The sequence below is a fragment of the Melitaea cinxia genome, chromosome 4 (assembly GCF_905220565.1).
Source record: "Melitaea cinxia chromosome 4, ilMelCinx1.1, whole genome shotgun sequence".
NCBI classification, from domain to species: Eukaryota; Metazoa; Arthropoda; class Insecta; order Lepidoptera; family Nymphalidae; genus Melitaea; species Melitaea cinxia.
In genome coordinates, this window is record NC_059397.1 from 6,994,857 (window position 1) to 7,014,793 (window position 19,937).

A 19,937-nucleotide genomic window follows, 5' to 3' on the forward strand; every position below is an offset into this window, starting at 1 on the left:
GTCGCGCCGAAGACACTGCTGCCCGTCTTCGGCCTGTGTATTTCAAAGCCAGCAGTTGGATGGTTATCCCGCCATCAGTCGGCCCTACGGTCACCAACCCGCCTGCCCAGCGTAGTGACTATGGGCAAAACACATGAGTTCATACCATTTTTGGCGTGAACTTGTGGAGGACAATGTCCAGCAGTGGACTGCGATAGGCTGAAGTGATTTGTCATGTTGTCTACTAGCTGCTTCTTGGTTTCTTTTTGTTTGATATTTATCTTTTATTAAATTATCTTTAGTGTTTATTTTCTACTGATACCATAGTACATTCCTTATATCAAGTCTTGTTTAGGAGGATTAATTATTTTAATTTCAATAAGTATTTACGACTATATATTATTATTATAGAAATTGGTTTACATTTTATGTTAAAGAGTAAACCGTTGCATCATTACAAAACATTCTAAAATAACAAAAAAAAAAGAACAAGACCCACTATAAGAAAAAACCTAATGATAGGACCTAAAACTGAATAGGTACGGAAAAAAAACTAAACGGCTAAACTAAGCTAAATCAGTATTTTGCGACACAATTATTCGTAATGCAGCACTAATTATGAATTTTATAGCATAGATTCGATAGGATTTATAGGATAGATTCAATAGGATTACATTAGGATAATTCTCATGTCTATAAACTGAGCGCACAGTGTACGCCACCGACTGCTTTAAAAATAATATTATTTTTTCGTTATAATAAAATTAAAGCACCAAGTTGAGTTTATAGTATATTTTATTTAATATTTACAAAAATATAACATGAAATTATATAAAAAAATGGAAAATAAGACATTACCAAGGAAAATAGAAATAATGTTCAATTTATATATTGCCTATAAATGTAAATTTCGTTATTAATGCTTTGTAAAATACATTATAAATGTACGAGTACGCTTACAAGTTTGTAATATAAAATAGACATGCAAATATACCTTACCTTTATATAGTTTAACTCATAGGTAATATTATATTGTTAAATAAAAGCTTATTATTATTAATTAATAGTCATAAAAATGAATATTATAATGTACATATGATAAGAGCACCAAATTAAGCACTCGTCGGGACCCTCTTCCTCGGTTCAATCTGGACCCTGAATCCGTCATTCCTTTTAAGGATGATATCTGCTTGAAGTACAAACTGATCTTCGGTGATGTTAGATACCATCTTGTAGTTACGCAGAATTGTAGAGATTAAAATTTTGAGTTTTAAGATGGCGTATTTCCGTCCTAAGTAAAAAATAAATCAAAATCAGCCGTTTTCAGGTTATATTTGCTTTAAATGTAATTTTTGTTACAAATGTTTTGTGTGATTTTCTTCTGTACATAAAATATAAAGTAATTATAATAAGAAATGCAAGAAAACTCGTGGGCAGTCGCTAGTCTGGTCTGGGTCTGAAATTTCTGTTTGTATATATATATATATATGGATGTATACAGGTTACAGATACCATAATATCATTTTTCATAATTTTTGTCTGTCTGTTTTTTCCGGCTAATTTCTGAAACAGCTCGACCGATTTTGACGAGACTTTTACTGGCAGATAGCTGATGTAATAAAGAGTAACTTAGGCTACTTTTATTTAAAAAAATTATTTATTTAATAACTTTTTTTGTTAAATTCCACGCGGATGAAGTCGCGGGAATAGCTAGTATCAATATAAATAAATATAATACGCATTCTGTCTTGGCGTAGAGAACATCAGAATTTATCAAACTTGTTTTACTCGTCGTTACTAAGGATATGAAGGCGTATATTTTATTTCACAAAATGTATATATATTGCGTAACTTTTTATTGACTATAGAATTGTTGCACAAGTATATGTAATGTTTGTGGAACACAATACTGAAATGGATTTTGAATAACGCATAAAATTATTACGGAGATTAATTATATACGGAGGTTTTTGATGCGTAATAGAATTTTTTACTTTTTCTGTAGCTTTGATTTTTTGAGAAAGATGTTCTATGACTACAAAACGTACTTTCAATGTAATATCATATTTACACGCGATGACTTCATTGCGATTTAGGTTATGTTAATATAAAAATAATAGGATTAATAACTTGGGAGAACAAAACAGTTCGTCTTATGCTAAAATTATTATAATATCGGATTTTTTACCATCATAATTTGGTAGATACCAAAGTTGCTGTCTTTATTACATTACAGTTTTTAAAATAAATCATAATCATTATAGCTATATTAAATTTTAGTGATAAAATATAAGAAGTATAAAAGATTGAAATTAGCAGCGAAAGAAGTTGTGTCTAGAAAGAAGAAGAACGAAAGGATAATTTTGATAGAAGTCTCACTGAAGATTTCCAGTCAAACATCAAGTTTTTCTGGAAATCCATCAAAACAGCTAGAGGAAAAACTTCTACCTCGGAGCTGAGTACAGTCAGAAGTCAAGATGGGAGCATTATAAAAGGAGAAATAATGTGTGCTAAAGAGATGAAAAGAGTATTTTGAAAGTTTATTTGAAAGAGAGGAAGTGCAGGTATAACATACGGCCATGGAAGAGAGTATAAATGGTGATGAAAGTGAGATAAGTATGGATGAAATAGTGAAAGTGTTGAAAAGTATGAGATTAGGTAAGGCTGCAGGATATGACAGGATTACAGTCGAGATGCTGAAGGCTGGACAGGGCATAGTGGCTAGACAGCTGTACCGCCTTTTCAATTTGTGCTGGCGACATGGGCAAGTATCGGGAGACTGATGTAAAGCCATAATCGTATAAGGGAAAAGCGTCATGGCAGGACTGCATAAATTACCGCGGTATAAGCTTTCTCAGCGTCGTTGGTAAATTGTATTCGAAAGTGTTGATTGAAAGGGTTGTGAGTGAAACAGACGAAAAAGTATGGGATGCACAAGCAGGATTTAGAAAGGGAATATGATGTACGGATCAGGTCTTTTCTTTGCGTTGCATAGGCAAAAACTGTTTGGCTAAAAACAAGGCGGTCTATTGCGCGTTCGTGGATCTAGAAAAGGCCTAGTGGTGAGAAATGACTTATGGTCAGCATTGTCCGTGAACGCTATGAGCAGTATCCTCATACGAGCATTACAATCTCTTTATAGGAATCTAGTACTTGTGTAAGGAAAACATTGAATGGTTTAATATCGAAAAAGGTGTTAGACAGGGATGTGTAGCATCACCGTGGCTGTTTAATTTGTTCAGGAACAATTGTTTGACAGATTTGAAAGGGAATGAAAGTGGGTTGAGAATTAATGAGTTACTCGTCTAATGTCTTCTCTATGCTGATGACCAAGTATTACTTGCCTCTTCGGCCGATGAGTTGCAGGAGATGGTAATTGCTATGAGTGAAGCTTTTGTTAGAAAGGGAATGAAGATGTAAAGAAGACGAAAGTGATCGTGTTTGAAAGAGGTGACGCAGTAAGAGACTGCAATACGTGAATGGAGATGAAAAACTTTGTGTATCTGGATTCAAAGTTTACAAGAGATGGAAAGTGTGAGAGTGATATTGAAAGAAGAGTGGATGCAGTAAAAAGGGTGAATAGAGCTTTGTTCTCCCCTATGAGCAGTCGGAAGGCGCTTAACAAGGCTCGTTTGACTGTGCATGAGGGGGTGTTGGTTCCGACTATTATGTATGGAAGTGAACGTTGTGTATGGAAAAAGAAACATGAAAGCAGAATAAATGTAATGCAATAAATAATGCAAATCGCTCTAGCGGGTACATCGTTCCATAGGTTAATTGGCTTGAGCGCCGACACGGTCAGTCGGAGACGCGGGTTCGAATCCCGCTGGAGCGGTCAATTTTTGATATGATATTCAATAATGTTTAGAATAAATGCAGTTGAGATGAGAGCGTTAAGAAATATGATAGGAGTTAAGCTGAGTGACAGGATAAAAAATAGTGAGATAAGGAAACGTTGTGATCTGAAAGAAGATGTGACAAAATTTGAGAAAGGTATGCTCAGATGGTTTGGCCATGTCGAGAGAATGAGTGAAGAACGATTGACGAAAAAAGTCTATAAGGTCTATAAGGAGTGTGAATGTAAGAGTTGGAAGGGGTAGATCTAAGTGGACGTTTCGGTCTTGAAAAAAAGTCAAGTCAAGAGTATCCTAAACCCAATATCATGTATGAAGGGAATAATGAAAGTGGGCGAAGGGAAAGAAGTATGTAAGGATCGTAGGAAATGGAAAGAAAAGGAAAGAGGCGTGATTATATGTATGTAAATTTTATAATTTGTTGCAATCTTAGTCGCAGTAACTTGAGCGATGACTATTATATAAATTCATTTATATTCTTTCATATTTTATTATACATGTTACATAAGAAGAAGGCTATAAGAAGTCGTATCTAGTAAATTAGATTGTTTATGAGGACCGTAAATATATCGAAAGACTTATTTTTATACAACTAGGTCGGTATGCAACTGTATGGCTAAACTGGTAAACGATTACCGTAGCCTATATACGCCTGCAATACCACAAGCATCGGAAGTGCGTTGCCGACTCTACCTCGATCCCCCCGGGAGCTCTAGTCACCTTACTCACCACAGGAACACAACACGACTTGAAATTAGTATTATTTAGCTGCTATCTTTTGTAAGGTGGATATTTCCTGCTGTACCCTAGCTTAGTTATTGACTGTTTGTTTGAGTTTAATACATATTAATAATGACTGTAAATTTAGGAATAACGTATGAAGATTTATTTAATCATGACCGTACTGAAATATTTTATTGTTAAGAAAAAAACTTACTGTCTGTTTAAAAGAACGAAGATTTAAAACACTTATATATTTAAAAAAAATCTAGTACATACCAACACAGCTTCTAGGTCCAGCACTGAACGGAATATAACTATAGTAGTGTCTGTTCTGAGTATTTTCTGGTAGGAAATTGTCGGGATTAAATACGTTAGGATTTTTGTAGTATTTTGGGTTCCTATGTATTTGGAAAGTTCCAATCACCACAGTTGCACCAGCTGGAAGTACATAGTCCTTTGTTGCTGGAAAAGTAATTAAATAATTAAACACATGGACGACTATTCCTCAAGTAAGCATGTGTTTTAGTTAAAAGCTGACGAATGACTGATATAATATGTTTTATATATACGTAGGTAAACGTACCGTAATATATAAAGATACAAGTAACTAAATATAAGTAAAGAATAAAAAAAATCAAAGTGATTTTCACGCAAGGATACACTATGTATTAGATATATTTTACGAGAATGTAATTTATTTTATTTAAAAAAAAATCTACATTTAATAGGGCGAAAATCTAATTTATTTTGGACATACCAATTTTAACATCGCGTTGCAACTTTCTAGCGATAATCGGTACAGGTGGGTACATCCTCAAGCCTTCGAAAATGACTCTCTCCAAGTATTTCATCTGAAGAGTGTCTTCGAAGGTAGCGGGACGGTCGGAGTCACCGAAAATGCTATACAGCTCATTGTATACTCTCTCTTGGATGTCTTGGTGGACGCCGAGGAGGCAGAGCACGAAGCTGGAACCGGCAGCGGTTGTGTCGTGGCCCTATATGATGAATAAAATTAATGATAAAATAAATATAAAACTCTAATGTAGTTACAATATAGTGAAACGCAATTCTACTAATATTTGAAACAAAAGCGTGAATAGAAAAGGGACGGGTAGTCATAGCCATGTCAGTATGGTCTGATTTCGAATCTGTAACCACATATTAGATTCGAAAACCACAGGTTCGAAACTGATGACGTTAAAAAGGTTAACATTAATGAATCCTATTAGCATTGTTCGTAAAAATTAGCACGCAAAACATGCATTAGAGAATATAGAATGAAAAATTTTTTTTTTGTGCTTACCTCGAACATAATTGTATCGACTTCTTCTTTGATTTCATGATCAGTAATTACGTTGGTACCATTTTGAGCCGATTCAATCATAAGGTCCAAGAAAGCCAAACGTTTCTTTGCACCTTAAAATAACAATTATATTAATTTTAGTAACTAACCTTTAATTTACCAAGTTATCAAATACATTTTTTTTTACGATATAAAACGTAAAAGTTAAAAGATTTTTATAAACATTTTAAGCTCAATAGACATAATATATATTGTGCGGAAAGTTGCTGCTTAGAATGTATTCCTAATTCGGGTTATTTGGGATACGTTTGCCTTTAAATAATTAGTAACAAGTAAAACAATTTAAATATCTAAAAAGTTATAATAATTCATTAAAAGTATACGTAGAAAAATTAAGAACCTGATTTAAGAGATTATAGAGCATGTATATGTGTAAAAACATTTTAAAATACATACCAACATCGTTTTCATCATTGAAATCTAAGTCATCACGGTAACCCTTGAACACCGTATCAGCAAGAGTTTTTTCGTTAGCGAGCGTAGTTTCACTTTCAGGTGACGATCTCGTTACTTCTTCAATTGTAGGTGGAATTATGCCTTTTGCTTTATTTTGCTGGTATATTTCTTTTTTAAGTTTAATGACCTAATGTGAAAAAAATACTTTAAGAACTTTTATCGTCCTTTTTTTCTTTTTGAGATGATTTAAAATTTAATTTATTAATTCAAATATTATTCGAAATATATTTTTAGTATATTGGATCTACATGAAGTAAGGGCCACATCAGGAAATAGCTTGTTCGAAAATTTTGAGAAGCTCGGATTATGTTCCTGTGACAAGTAAAGAAATTAGTGCTGCTGAGAAGTGTCGGGTATATAATTGGCAACGCGTTTGAAATACTCCTGGCGTTGCCGGCATCCATAGGCCATGGTATCCGTCTACTATCAGGTGAAGCTTTAATTATAGCATAGTGGTATAAAAAATCAACAAGTCCCATAATTATTACCTTATTTGTCAGTCCATGAATAATTCCAAGAAGTTGCTTCTGTTTTTCAAAGAATGATGTTAATTTAAAAATAGAGTCAAAACGCAACCAAAACTTGTAATGTCTTTGATGGATAATATCACACATCCTGAAAATAAATATATTCTATTCATTTTACATCCTAACTATGTTTGCTTTTTTTATCGGTAATTATACAAAATATTACTTGTGAATTAATTGTGATGACTTTGCAGAAGATCGGTTAATCTTTTGTCATGATTACAAAACTTAAGCTGTGTAAAATAAAGTTTACTCTTTGTAAAAGAATCACTCAAGCAGACTAGACGATTATAATAACGTTTTTTTTTTTTGTAGACTGATCTTTAGCGTTTTTTTAAATGATTAAAAGCAATATAATAGACGATGACTTTGTAAAATAATAGTGACAACGGAGTCGATAGTATAAAAACATCAAAACAAATATACATACAATCTGGTGAAACAGGCCCTGAGACTTAAAAACGATCGACATCAATAAGTTATACAATGAGCTATCTCATTGTAAAATTCTAATCATATCGTGCTTTACTTAAGGTTGTAATTTGTAAATTACTTGATATATTATTACATTGAGACAAGTTTATTTGAGATCTAACAACTACTTTTCGAGTTATATCTAATAATGCGTTTTTACTTGACGCTTTTTTCGTCGACCTACGTATACCGCATAACTTTCTACTGGATGTACCGATTTTGATAATTCTTTTTTTGTTGGAAAGGAGATATCTCTAGTTTAGTACCATGATAAGCACAGACACTGATTAAATCATCTGTCAAGATGTTACAGGCCTTATGATGATGAGACAAGTTTTATATTACCTAACTAATTAGTAATTTAATTAGAATAAAAAAATGTATACCCTTATAGTATGTAGTAAGTATGAATTCTTCTCGGTTACGCACAACATATTCAAATGCTAGCACACATATACATAAACGTATTTGCACACAGTCATGTCCACGCACGCACGAAACACTTTTTGTATGATAAACAATCGTTACAAAAAATTTACTTTAGCGGAGGCTCTAAGACAGTATTCGTAAAAAAACAAACTTACTTCATAACTGCCATTGCGTAGTCAAAACCCGCATCGTCCTGTGTATCCTTTGTGATGCCCATGGCGGTTTCTGCAAGTTGAATAAAACTTGTGTAATTACGATTTAACTGGGGATAATATTTTTAGTAGTAGTAAAATTTTAATAATAGTTCGGCTGTTCTCAAAAAAAGAAATTACTTTCACTAACATAACAAGTACAATACAATACACATTATTAGGAATAATTCAAAAATTACTAATCAGATCTCGTTCGAATTTAAGTGGGAATACGTGTCAAGCGTCACCTAAATAATTTAAATAATTGTGTTTGTTCGCAAACGAAAAAAAAACCGACTTCAATTACATCGACGAGTAATACAACGTAGATCGACGAAAAAATAGTCAAGTAACTACGCGTTATCAAAGATTACTCAAAAAGTAGTTATCAGACCACAATGAAAATTTTATGTAACCACATGACAAACATCAGCTTTCGATTAAATTAAAAATAATTAAAATCGGTACACCCAGTAAAAAGTTATTGCGGATTTTCAAGAGTTTCCCTCGATTTCTCTAAGATTCCATCATCAGATCCTGGTTTCCTTATCATGGTACTAAACTAGGGATATATTCTTTCCAACAAAAAAAAGAATTATCAAAATCGGTACACCCAGTAAAAAGTTATTGCGGATTTTCAAGAGTTTCCCTCGATTTCTCTGGGATCCCATCATCAGATCCTGGTTTCCTAATCATGGTACTAAACTAGGGATATCTCCTTTCCAACAAAAAAAGAATTATCAAAATCGGTACATCCAGTAGAAAGTTATGCGGTATAATACAACTTAGGTCGACGAAAAAAGCGTCAAGTAAAAACGCATTATTAGATATAACTCGAAAAGTAGTTGTTAGATCTCAAATAAATTTAAATGGGACCAATTGACATATACAACCTTTCGATTAAAAAAAAATGTCGAAATCGGTCCACACGGTCAAAAGTTCTGATGTAACATACATAAAAAAAAAATACAGTCGAATTGAGAACCTCCTTCTTTTTTGGAAGTTGGTTAAAAAATACTAATCCGAATATATGTTTTTCACTCACTTTATTAAAATAAAAGTTTAGGGAGATAATCTTCTCCTTTTTTTTCCAATTCGGTTAACAATATTATTTTCGATAGTTAATGTATTTTAGGATACTCAATTAGTTAATGAGTGTATTCTAAATATTTTATCAAATTAAATTAATTTAATAAGCAAAATAGTAATAAATAACAAAAATAAACAATAAATATCTTCCGGAGAAAATGTCGGCACCTGCCCTGTCGTAGGCCACTAGCAAGGGATTTATAAACAACAGATGCACCGATTACGCCACGCTCGATATCATTCGATTGTCACCTACCTTCACTTATTTTATTACTCGAGTCATTTTGACGTGTATAAAAAACGATCGATGCAACCGCGGCTAAGACAGTCTTTGTTCTGGTTTAGCTCGGTGCACTTATTGTATCCTGCTATTAGCTTAACCTAGACTCTTTCAATAATTAATTTGTGAAAACGAATTAATTGTTACATATTAGATTACGATCTATAATTTGGCTAGGCATTGCGGGCAACTCGTGCAGTGAAGGTGAGCGTTGATGCGCATCTCAAAGGGGGCCTCCTTAAACTTACACCTAGGTCGCAAGGTGAAAAACCCACACTCCCTCCCCCCCTTTCCCCCACCCCATTAATTTCTTACCGGCGATGTACATAATCACTCTAATAGCTACCTTGTGTTAATTATTATTTTACATTGTTACAACATATATGAACAACATTGTATGCATCTAATTATATCTACAATTTTTTTAAATGGCTAAACTGTTAAAATATCTTTATTTTTGTTATCTATTAATTATATTCTATTAAGGTCGAGTAACATCATAAAATCGGTTTTAATGAATATCCTTAATTAAAATACGATACCATAAAAATATTGAGATTTTTGTTAAAATTAATTATTCAAATGGTCTGTTATTTTATTATTATATATTTTTTTACTGTGGTTTGTTTTCAGATTTGTTTATCGTTTTGTAAGTTTGACCTTGTTTTTTAAACTAAATACGTTATATATAACTAATACGTTATATATATTAATAGTTTCGTAATAATAAAAATGTTTTTGCTAAGAAATTTCCATTCAAACTGAGTGTCGCTTTCGACTTTCACTGGAATAATATGAAGATTTTTGATCTGGGTGCTTTTTGATACTTGTGGGTACTTCGGAAAGGTATTTAAGCTATCTGTCTGGAGGACCCGGCAAGCCGGAGCTGGTGGCGGCAATTCGGCCCTGTTACGTAGCTGGTCGCCGGGGGTATATCGTCTGATTTGCACGGTCCCGAGGTGGGGGGCGACTTTAGTGTTCGGGGGAGCCTCTCGGGAGTCGCTTATGGCGACGTGCCCTAGTTTGGGCAACGCCGGCGGGATCGCGGAAGTGCTTAGCGTCCCCGTGATCCTACTCCAGGCGCGTGAAGGAACACCCCAGAGGTTTTAGTCCGTGCGAATTGGACATACCACCGGACTTGAGCCATCTGTTAGGGGGTCCTCTGAGTCAAGAAAAAAAGGGTCCTAAAGCTATCTGTCTCGGATGTATAGCACCTGATAATTATTGTTACCACGTACGTATTAGACTGCACAGTTTTCTTGGTAGACACCAATCAACATAATAGTGGATTATAGCCTCTAACCTTTCACCTATTCAGAAAGCAATGTGGAGTTTTTACATTTGAAACGATTTATTTTATTAATCAGACTCCATAACTATGACTGAAGAAAAAAATTCTAAGATATCTTACACGAAGACACTTACCTAGGAGAATGTCTACAGTGACGCCGCTCATGTAATCGTGGACATCAAAATATTTACCGACTTCACCCCTCATTTTCTCGACAACATTTTTACTATTTTGGTTGAACACACCAACAAACGACTTGAGAATATTTATATGGAATGTGGGTGCAATCATTTTACGATGTGAACGCCATTTTTCACCTAAACATATAAAATTACAAATTAATATTTTTTAAACATTCAAATTTTATTTTATGGTAATTATTCTGTGACACACTACACTTTGTTACTGAAAATTTTCGCTACGTCAACTAAACTTTTAATAACGTCTCGAGGACGTCTTTGGATTCCATGAAATTACGGATTTAGGTAACAGTGACAATTAGCGTACTCTTGTATTGAAATATATTTTTTATGGCGTAAAGTACCTGAACTGATTAGAAGACCTTCGCCGAGCCAGGGTTTGAAAAATCGATATTCCGAGGCTTTGTCGATGTGTATGTGGCTATTCAGGATAACTTCAACATCGTCAGGGTCTGACAAAAATATGAGTAGCTTTGTACCAAGCCATCCACGGACCACTGTTCCGTATCTGTCTGCGTATTCTAACGCCAATGTTATGAGTTCTAAAAAGACGTATAAAAGATATAAAAAATTAAGAGTCTAAACTATTAAAAAGTAACGTCGCAAAAATAAGCGTAATTAGTAGCGAGTTTGAACAAAAGCCACACCTTCAAAGTCTTAACTGACAGCTGATAGTCGTTTATTTTTCTTATAATGTTTGTTCTATTTTGTTCTTAAAATGTTAACTTCAAATTAGACTTGTTAAAAGCAATTATAATACAGAAAGGTATTTAGAAAAAAAAAGAATTATAAGCGTCATTATTGAAAACAAAAAGAATTCTCAAAATAACTCTTATTTGAGTTTTATCGGCTTGTTTCTAGAATTATTCTTATTTCTGTATAAAAAAAATGTAGTGAAATTCTAACAACGTCGATTTGTACACAAACCTATTTTACATTAGCAGCGAAGCACAGTTAGTATTAAATATTAGTCATAAAAATTGTAACTTTATTAAATGAGCAAAAGTATAGATTGATAAGTTTGATAGATTTTATTAGTTTTTTCAGCTTTAGCACAGTTGATGTCGTTAATGCTACACAAAATGAAGAAGACCCGAAGCGGATTAATCAGTCTTGAGAAGCAATTAGCATAAAAATTAAGTTAAGTCTAATCATTCAATATATGGCCTGATGTGGTCTTACCTTCAGGTTTCTTGCCAATAGCTAATAGTGCGTTTCCGAATAGCGGTATTGGCAAAGGTCCAGGTAGTTTGTTGCCTAGCTTGTATAGTTTCGACTGTTGCTGCCATCTGTATAATAACCACAGGCCAGTGGCGAGTAAGACTAGAGGATAGAAGAACAATCTCGTTGAGGTAAGAGCACCTAGATTAACGTCTTCGACGACCGTCATCTTCCTAGATGAAGTAAATTATGACAGTAAATATTGTGTGATTATATACAAATAGTCTTTAGTTAGTACGGATAATATGTTATTAAAAACAATAAAATTGACATAAAATATCAAAAAAAAAAATCCATAATAGAAAGCCTTGATATATACTTCAGTTATAGGTCATAAATACACACACACACAGACATGTGTGACAAGTTATGGTACTAAAACATGACAAGTCTGGGTGTTTGTACAGTCTTTGTGGGTCTCCCCCGTGCCTCGGAGAGTACGATAAACCGTCTGTCCGGGTTGTTATCATGTACACCTGATAGCAGTCGTTTTTTTCTTTCTTTTTTTTATGTCACTAGGTCGGCAAACAAGCGTACGGCTCAACTGATGGTAAGCGATTACCGTAGCCTATAGACACCTGCAACACCAGAAGCATCGCAAGCGCGTTGCCGACCCAATCCCCAATCCCCCCAGGAGCTCTGGTCACCTTACTCACCAACAGGAACACAATACTGCTTGAAAACAGTATTATTTTGCAGTGATCTTCTGTAAGGTCGAGGTACTACCCCAGTCGGGCTGCTCCATATTTTGAGCAGGAAATTCCTGCTGTGCCCTACCTCAGTTAAAACTCGTTACTCATAGTAGAAAATATATCCGTCAACCTGCATTGGAGCAGGGTGGTGGATTAAACTCTCCGATTAACGGTGAATTAAACTACATGGGGAAAGAGGCGTATGCCAAGCAGTGGGATATTACAGCTTAAAGGTTTAATAACAAAATCAGTTATCAGATCTCTATGAAATTGAAGTATAACCACAAGACAAGCATTAGCTTTTGATTAAAATAAGAATAATCAAATATATTTGTAAACAATAACTTGCCATTGCCCTCTAGTGGATAATATAGTTCACTACGTAATACGATAGTTTGAACCGAAGTAGTTTCTAACAAATCGGAACTCAATAATGTTCCGATAGATGGCGATACGACAACGACGCGTACGTACCGTTACATAAATACGCGTTATCAAAGATTACTCATTATATCATAATTTTAAATGGAACCACAAGTCAAGCTCCAGCTTTCGATCAAACAAGAGTCATCAAAATCGGTATACACAGTGAAAATATAACATAGTTGAGCAAATACTAATAGCTTAAAAAGTACTTGATAGTACATCATCCTAGACTGAGTAGGCTCTACAGAGAATTTACAGTTAAAACAAGTCATTAGACATCTTTGCAGATAACTTAGCTGTATTTAAAAAGAAACTATTAAAGTCATTTGATTCCTCAAATCAAAATTTATGTAGCACTAATATTAACTTATCTTAATTTACAATAGTAATAGTTATGTATTTAGTTCTTTATTTTGTATGTATTTTTTTTAAATTTAAATCCTATATGTTTAAAATCTTTTAATGCTGCTAACTCAATTGTCTAAAGCGCATGCTGTAACTACCTTTAAGAGGAATTATATGTATATACTTAATATCTTTGCATATATCTAATTGTAAATTTTTTAAACATGCAATTCTGTTGGTGGTTCTAATTAAATAAATAAATAAATAAATAAAACGTTTAAGTATTTTTTTTAATGCGATAATCTCAAGGACTACTAGTTTAAGTTGAAAAATTATTTTCCTATTGGATTGTCAAGGAAATATATAGGCTATATCACCCTTCTACCAATCCACATGCATGAAAATTAGGAAATTACTAATTTTGGAAATTTGCACCAGAATCAGGTTGCTTGTCGAATTATTTAAATATTCGGAACAACGTTCTTACGTGAACTCTTTTATTCCACTCTAAAATTCGTGAAATCCAACATCAGTGTTAACTAATCAGCATGTGCAAGAACTGCTGTACTGAGAAGTACTGTCACCATTTATTCACAAAATTAAAAAATATATATATGAAAAGAAGTTAAGTAAATTTGTTTAATTTTTAATATTTAATAATTAAATTCAATGATATAATTATAAATATAATTTCTATAAAAATAATTTTAAAATTTTTTTGCTATCTTTTAAGTACGTAATTAATTACGGCTCGCGAAAATTTCAAATTTTGAAAAATGGTGCTAATCGGGCTATATAATATTTTTAGTATGTTTTTTTCTTAAATCAACTCGGGTAAAACCGCGAGGTATAGCTAGTGAAGCAAGCAAGTAGTGAAGCATATTTTATCGATTGAAAACTTTTTTATAGAATAAAAATAAGGACGCTGTTAACTTTTGTTTAATTTGAACTGTCAATAAAAATCTATATATGTTTACAACATCCATAAGGTAAAATTCATTACCAACTAAAAACTGTGTTAATTTGAAATATTTTAAAATGTTACCTGTGTTGATTATATTTTTCTTGTGATTATTAATTAATTTGTCTATGTAAAATTATTTCTTTCGTTTTTCACAAACTATCACCAAACTTCTAAAACGAGACACTTGCATATTCTTTTATGTACACTTTTTATATATTGACCTCTACTAAAGTTTATATTAATATGCAATAAAAGTAAGCAAGTAAAAATAATTAAGGCGAATACAATATGTTGTTTTTTGTTAATTGAATTTTTTGTAGCAATGAATATTTGTGCAAATCATTGTAATGGTGGTAAAAGCTAGAAAAAATTATCAATATAATAAATTGCGATTTTATTGTTAGATTAATAAAGCTTAAGCGTTTACCTTTTTTTACGTAAAGGTAGGTAAACAGTAAACGATTAAACTTACTATAAAATATTGTCGTTTGACGTAACAGACAAGTTTTTTATACGATTTTATTTTGTTCCAAACAAGTTTATTTTATAGACCTATATATGTCTATTATAATTTCTGTATATTGTCTCTTTGTAAAAGTAGATGGTAAACAAAGTTATGCTTTCTTTACATACAAATAGTTCATAAAAATATAAAAATAGCGTTACAATTTTTGTAAAATTTATGATCTTCGTATCATATTTTTTATAAGTGTGTATTTTATAGAATATTAATGCATTTTTATAAAATTATGGAGGTTACAAAGTAAGCCCTTCCCGTATTTTCCATTTTGTGAGAGTAAAGCTTCTTTGGATAAGTGCGAAATGATAGCGTAAGGTTAATTTTTCACCAGAGCTATGCGATCTTGACTAAAATAGCTTAAACGTTAATAACATCGTAAACCTATTTGACAATAATTATTTAAAAAATAATATCGGGGTAAATAGTTTATAGACCGTCAGTACAAATACTTATTTCTTTTTATTTGCGATATGATTATATTTAAAAAATAATAGAATGAGAGAGTCATATTACACATGTTTAAATGTGTTAAGAAATCCTGTAAGTGTATTTACTCAGTCGGAGTGTTCCAGATTTTGAGTAGGATATTTCCTGCTGTACTCTACATTAGTAATTAACTATTTTAATCTCTTATTTTAATTATTTTCATGTATCATTAAATTTTTCATCACTTCTCTTTTGTAGCTGCCTAAATAATATGTATCGTTTTTTACCCTTAATGAATATTTTAATTGATTGTTATAATGAGTAACTTTTGACCCGAGATTTTTCATTGTTTGCTAATCAATGACAATGGCCAAAAGAATTGCCAATAAAATGACAAACAGTAAATATCGCTTGCTCTTCAAAACAATAGCGCATTTTAATATTTGTTTTTATGGAACTAGTTGCTTATAAAAACGGTAGACAGTTTTTAGTTATATATTTATATATATTACTATCTATATACATCATTCTTTTAATTAACGATATTAAATAAAATGTCTCACATAAAAATAAAAAATATATATTTAAAAGACTGTGTGTGTGTGGCTCTTCCTGACAGGCCCCAGGGTCTGTCTGGGTACGAGCCTCGAGATTGCCCTCTTTACCCGGGCTGTCTTCACCGGGGCTTCGCCTCCGGGGTCACATCATTTCGGCCCTATTGGGCCAGGGTCTCAATGCCCTTGGGGTCTTCGCCTTGTATATGTTTCCTAATCTAACGTCGGTCAGTCCTTTAACGTCGGTCAGTCCATTTCTACGACGGGATATCCTCCCCCGCGTCGTCCAGATCGTCGCCACCACTGTCCGCGCTGGGTCGGCTCGGCGGTGGTTGCAGGAGCTCGCGTGGTAGAGCACGCCCTTCTCGCGGTCTTGCATACTGCAAAGCATACTTGCAAGACTGTAAATAAAGAACATAAGGTTTCATAGTATTTATCAATAGATGGCGTTAGTTTCTCATATTAAAGTCTAATGTTATATTTTTAACCACTTCAAAAATTGAGGAGATTATCAATTCGATTGTATTCTTTGAACCAACCTCAAAAAAGGAGGTCTTCGATTTGATTGAATTTGTTTTAATGTACGTTACCTCTGTACATTGGACTGATTTGACTGATTTTCATGTTTTTTGTTTTTATCGAAAGTTGATACGTTAAGTTATACGATTTAGTTGAGATTTAACGACTAATTTTTGAGTTATATCTAATAACCCGTATTTACTAGACTGTTTTTCATCACTCATCCTCGTAACTTTTCACTAGATTTACCAATTTTAATGATTCTTATTTTAATTCAAAGCTGATGAGTGACATGCAATCTAATTCAAATTTGATTGAGATCTGATCACCACTTTTTGTGTAATTTTTTATAACGCGCATCTACTTGATTATTTTTCGGTCTACTCACGTTGTATTACTTGTCGATGTAATAGAAGTCAGTGTTGTGACCGTTGTGCTAAAGTTGTGCTAAAGCGTTGTCATAATGTCAAAATGTGTGCAAGAGGATGGAAATAGTAAAAGTGATAAAGAGGAAAACCATTACTGTGAGTTTATACATACCGATTTTAGCTTCTTGCACGAATGCTATATAATTTGTTAAGGCGCTTTAAATGTATAGTGTAAAAATTGCAATCCATAAACGTTTGTTATTATTATTATTATATACTTTATTGCACTTAAGAACAGAATATACAGAAAATTACATATATAGTTGATGGTAAAGGTGGACTTATCCCTAGAAGAGATCTCTTCCAGTCAACCAATGGTCATGAGAGAGAGTGTCATATAGCGGGGGACACAGTGCAAGAAATAACACTATTGAGAAAATAGTTGAATAACTGTAATTTATTACAAACTTATAAGTATAAATACATACACACAGACATATCATACATATATATATATATATATACATACCTTATATTTATACATACATACATATATATATATATATATACATACACACATACATACACATAAAAATACACACATAAATACATACAAATACATAACATAATAGATAGGTAATTATGTACTTACATACTCACTAAGTAGATGATTGTAAATTGACTTGAGAAATATAGTGCTCCTTTAATTTACGTTTGAAGGAGACAAGGGAAGGACTTTTTTGGATACTTTCTGGGAGTTTGTTCCACAGTATAGAGGCGCGTACCGTAAATGAATTAAGTTTGAATTTCGTATTGCACTTTGGTACATCCAGCTTTGTTGTAATTGCAGGGCGCCTGGAACGATTAGGAGAGGGTAGGAAGTGAAAACGGGATCGAAGATAAGAAGGAGAGTTTGGATCACGTAGGATATTAATATTTACATATTATATTGCAATACATAATTTGTTTCTTTATTTCAACATAAAATTACGTTAAATAAAACTCTATTACATTATAACTATAAGTTAGATTATTGCTAAAATTGTTACATTTTTTGTTACATTTTTTTATAATATATAAGTAAATACATACATATTCTATAATATACAGATGATTACACATTAGCTAGTGAAAGCAAGTGTTTCTTTAATTTATATTTAAAGGAAACAAGGGAAGGACTAGTTTGAATGACTCTTGGGAGTTTGTTCCATAGTATGGAGGCGCGTACCGAATAAGAATTTAACTTAAATTTTGTATTACATTTCGGTATGTCTAGCTTAGTTGTAATGCCAGGGCGCCTGGAACGAGTAAGAGAGGGCAGTAGGTGAAATCGGGATCGAAGATACGATCGAGCATTTGGATCATGAAGGATATTAAAGAGACTGGAAAAGATGTGCATATCACGCCGAAGACGAATAGGGAGCCTTTTTAACTGAGCACGAAAGTGAGTGATGCGATCAAATTTTCGCAGGCCAAAAATGAACCTTATGGCAAGATTTTGGAGTCGTTCTAACTTTGTAAGTAGCTCCTCAGTCACATCCAGATAGCATACAGCAGCACAATTAAGGATAGGCAGTAGAAGGGTTTGCGCAAGCATGCGCAGCATTTGGTTTGGAAAGGAAGAAAATATTGGAGACGCTTGAGAGAGTGAAATGTGTAGTGTATTCTTCTGCTGACCTCGCTGACATGAGGTGCCCATGACAGACTGCAATTCATAATGAGCCCTAAATTCCTAACTTTATTACAGTAAGGAATTGGAACCCCAGAGTACGAGATTTTAGGAACCAATTCCCAGTCAAGTCTGCTTCTCAATCGACTAATTCCAATAATGATAGCTTGTGATTTAGCAGGGTTGACCACCAGACCAAAAGACCTAGCCCAGTCCTGAACTGCGACAAGGTCACTATTTAAATTTTCAACAGCCTCATGCAACTCAGTCAACTGTAAGTGTCTGTATATTTGTAAGTCATCTGGAAGGGAGAAGTGATAACACGAAAAACATTGTTAATGAACACAGAAAATAGCAATAGAGATAAGGAAGCCACCTTGTGGAACACCAGCAGTAAGTTCCATCCAATCTGACGCATTGCCATTGAAAGTAACGCACTGCTGACGTCCAGAAAGATAGGAATGAAACCAGTCAATAACTGCAGGTGAAATGTTAACCGCACGCAGAGTACCAAGAAGAATGTCGTAATCAAATGAATATAGAATACTTAAGTATAAAGTCATTAGTTCTTTTATTTTTATTATGCATTTATTATTATATGTAGTCTAAACTGATCAAAAAATAGCTCACGTAATTAATGGATATTAAATAAATATTTATTTATTTAATGGCTATTCCACATACAATAAATTTATTTATAAATATAAAATCCTATTTGGTGTTATACCAAATATAAGTTTAATAAAATTTACAATCTGTTCTGAAAATATGAGTATTAATATTTAAAAAAAAAAATGTCAAAAATAAAACACCTAAATTATGCGAACTGACCCTATCTGCTATCGATGTTTCTAAACGCACTTAGTTATGTATATACAGTTCAGGCCAGTCTAGCAGGAAGTCCGTTTTTACACATGAAGCGGTCGTAAGACGTAGTAGGAGTTAGTTAAATTTTAATATAAAAATAATTACATGCGGTACACCAGATATCAATGCCTACCTACCTATTTGGTACCTATTTGGCTACATTTCACTGAGGACATTATGTGAAAGATATAATATGCTATATTGTTCTTAAAAGAATGTAAAAAGTTGATTACGATTATCTTAATGATATTTGCTTTTGTGATGTTAAGCGGAATTCGTTTAGTATACAGACACTGCTGTTTCCTTAGGTAAAGTTATATTTGGTCGAAAGTGTTTGACATTAAATCATACATATTTTGCTCTCTTTAAATTAAATATATCTATTGTCCATATATTTCAATTCTTTAATCAGTTAAATCAATATATCCATTTAACATATATTTTACATATTCAGTGACATTAATGGTCATTTATACTGTTAGGATAAATTAATTGATAAAATGCATACAT

At 33.0% G+C, this 19,937-nt stretch overlaps 1 protein-coding gene across 1 annotated transcript; it reads right to left on the bottom strand.

Moving 5' to 3' along the window:
* Positions 1-891: 891 nt before the first annotated feature.
* On the bottom strand, positions 892-12,246 carry LOC123670077 (cytochrome P450 4g15-like). Its single transcript, XM_045603583.1, has 10 exons — positions 12,039-12,246; positions 11,201-11,398; positions 10,791-10,973; positions 7,961-8,030; positions 6,864-6,990; positions 6,316-6,502; positions 5,860-5,972; positions 5,314-5,551; positions 4,833-5,018; positions 892-1,270 (listed from the first exon to the last, which is right to left on the bottom strand). Exons 1-10 carry the CDS (start codon positions 12,244-12,246, stop codon positions 1,092-1,094), a joined length of 1,689 nt encoding a protein of 562 aa, XP_045459539.1. The 3' UTR covers positions 892-1,091.
* Between the last annotated feature and the right edge of the window lie 7,691 nt (positions 12,247-19,937).

Excerpts from the sequence above, each read along its gene's own strand:
- LOC123670077 (XM_045603583.1), bottom strand. The coding sequence starts at position 12,246 with ATGACGGTCGTCGAAGACGTTAATCTAGGTGCTCTTACCTCAACGAGA. Across the intron at positions 5,552-5,859 it reads TCGATACAATTATGTTCGAG|GGCCACGACACAACCGCTGC; the intron begins GTAAGCACAAAA and ends TTCATCATATAG. Across the intron at positions 5,019-5,313 it reads GCAACGCGATGTTAAAATTG|CAACAAAGGACTATGTACTT; the intron begins GTATGTCCAAAA and ends TTACTTTTCCAG.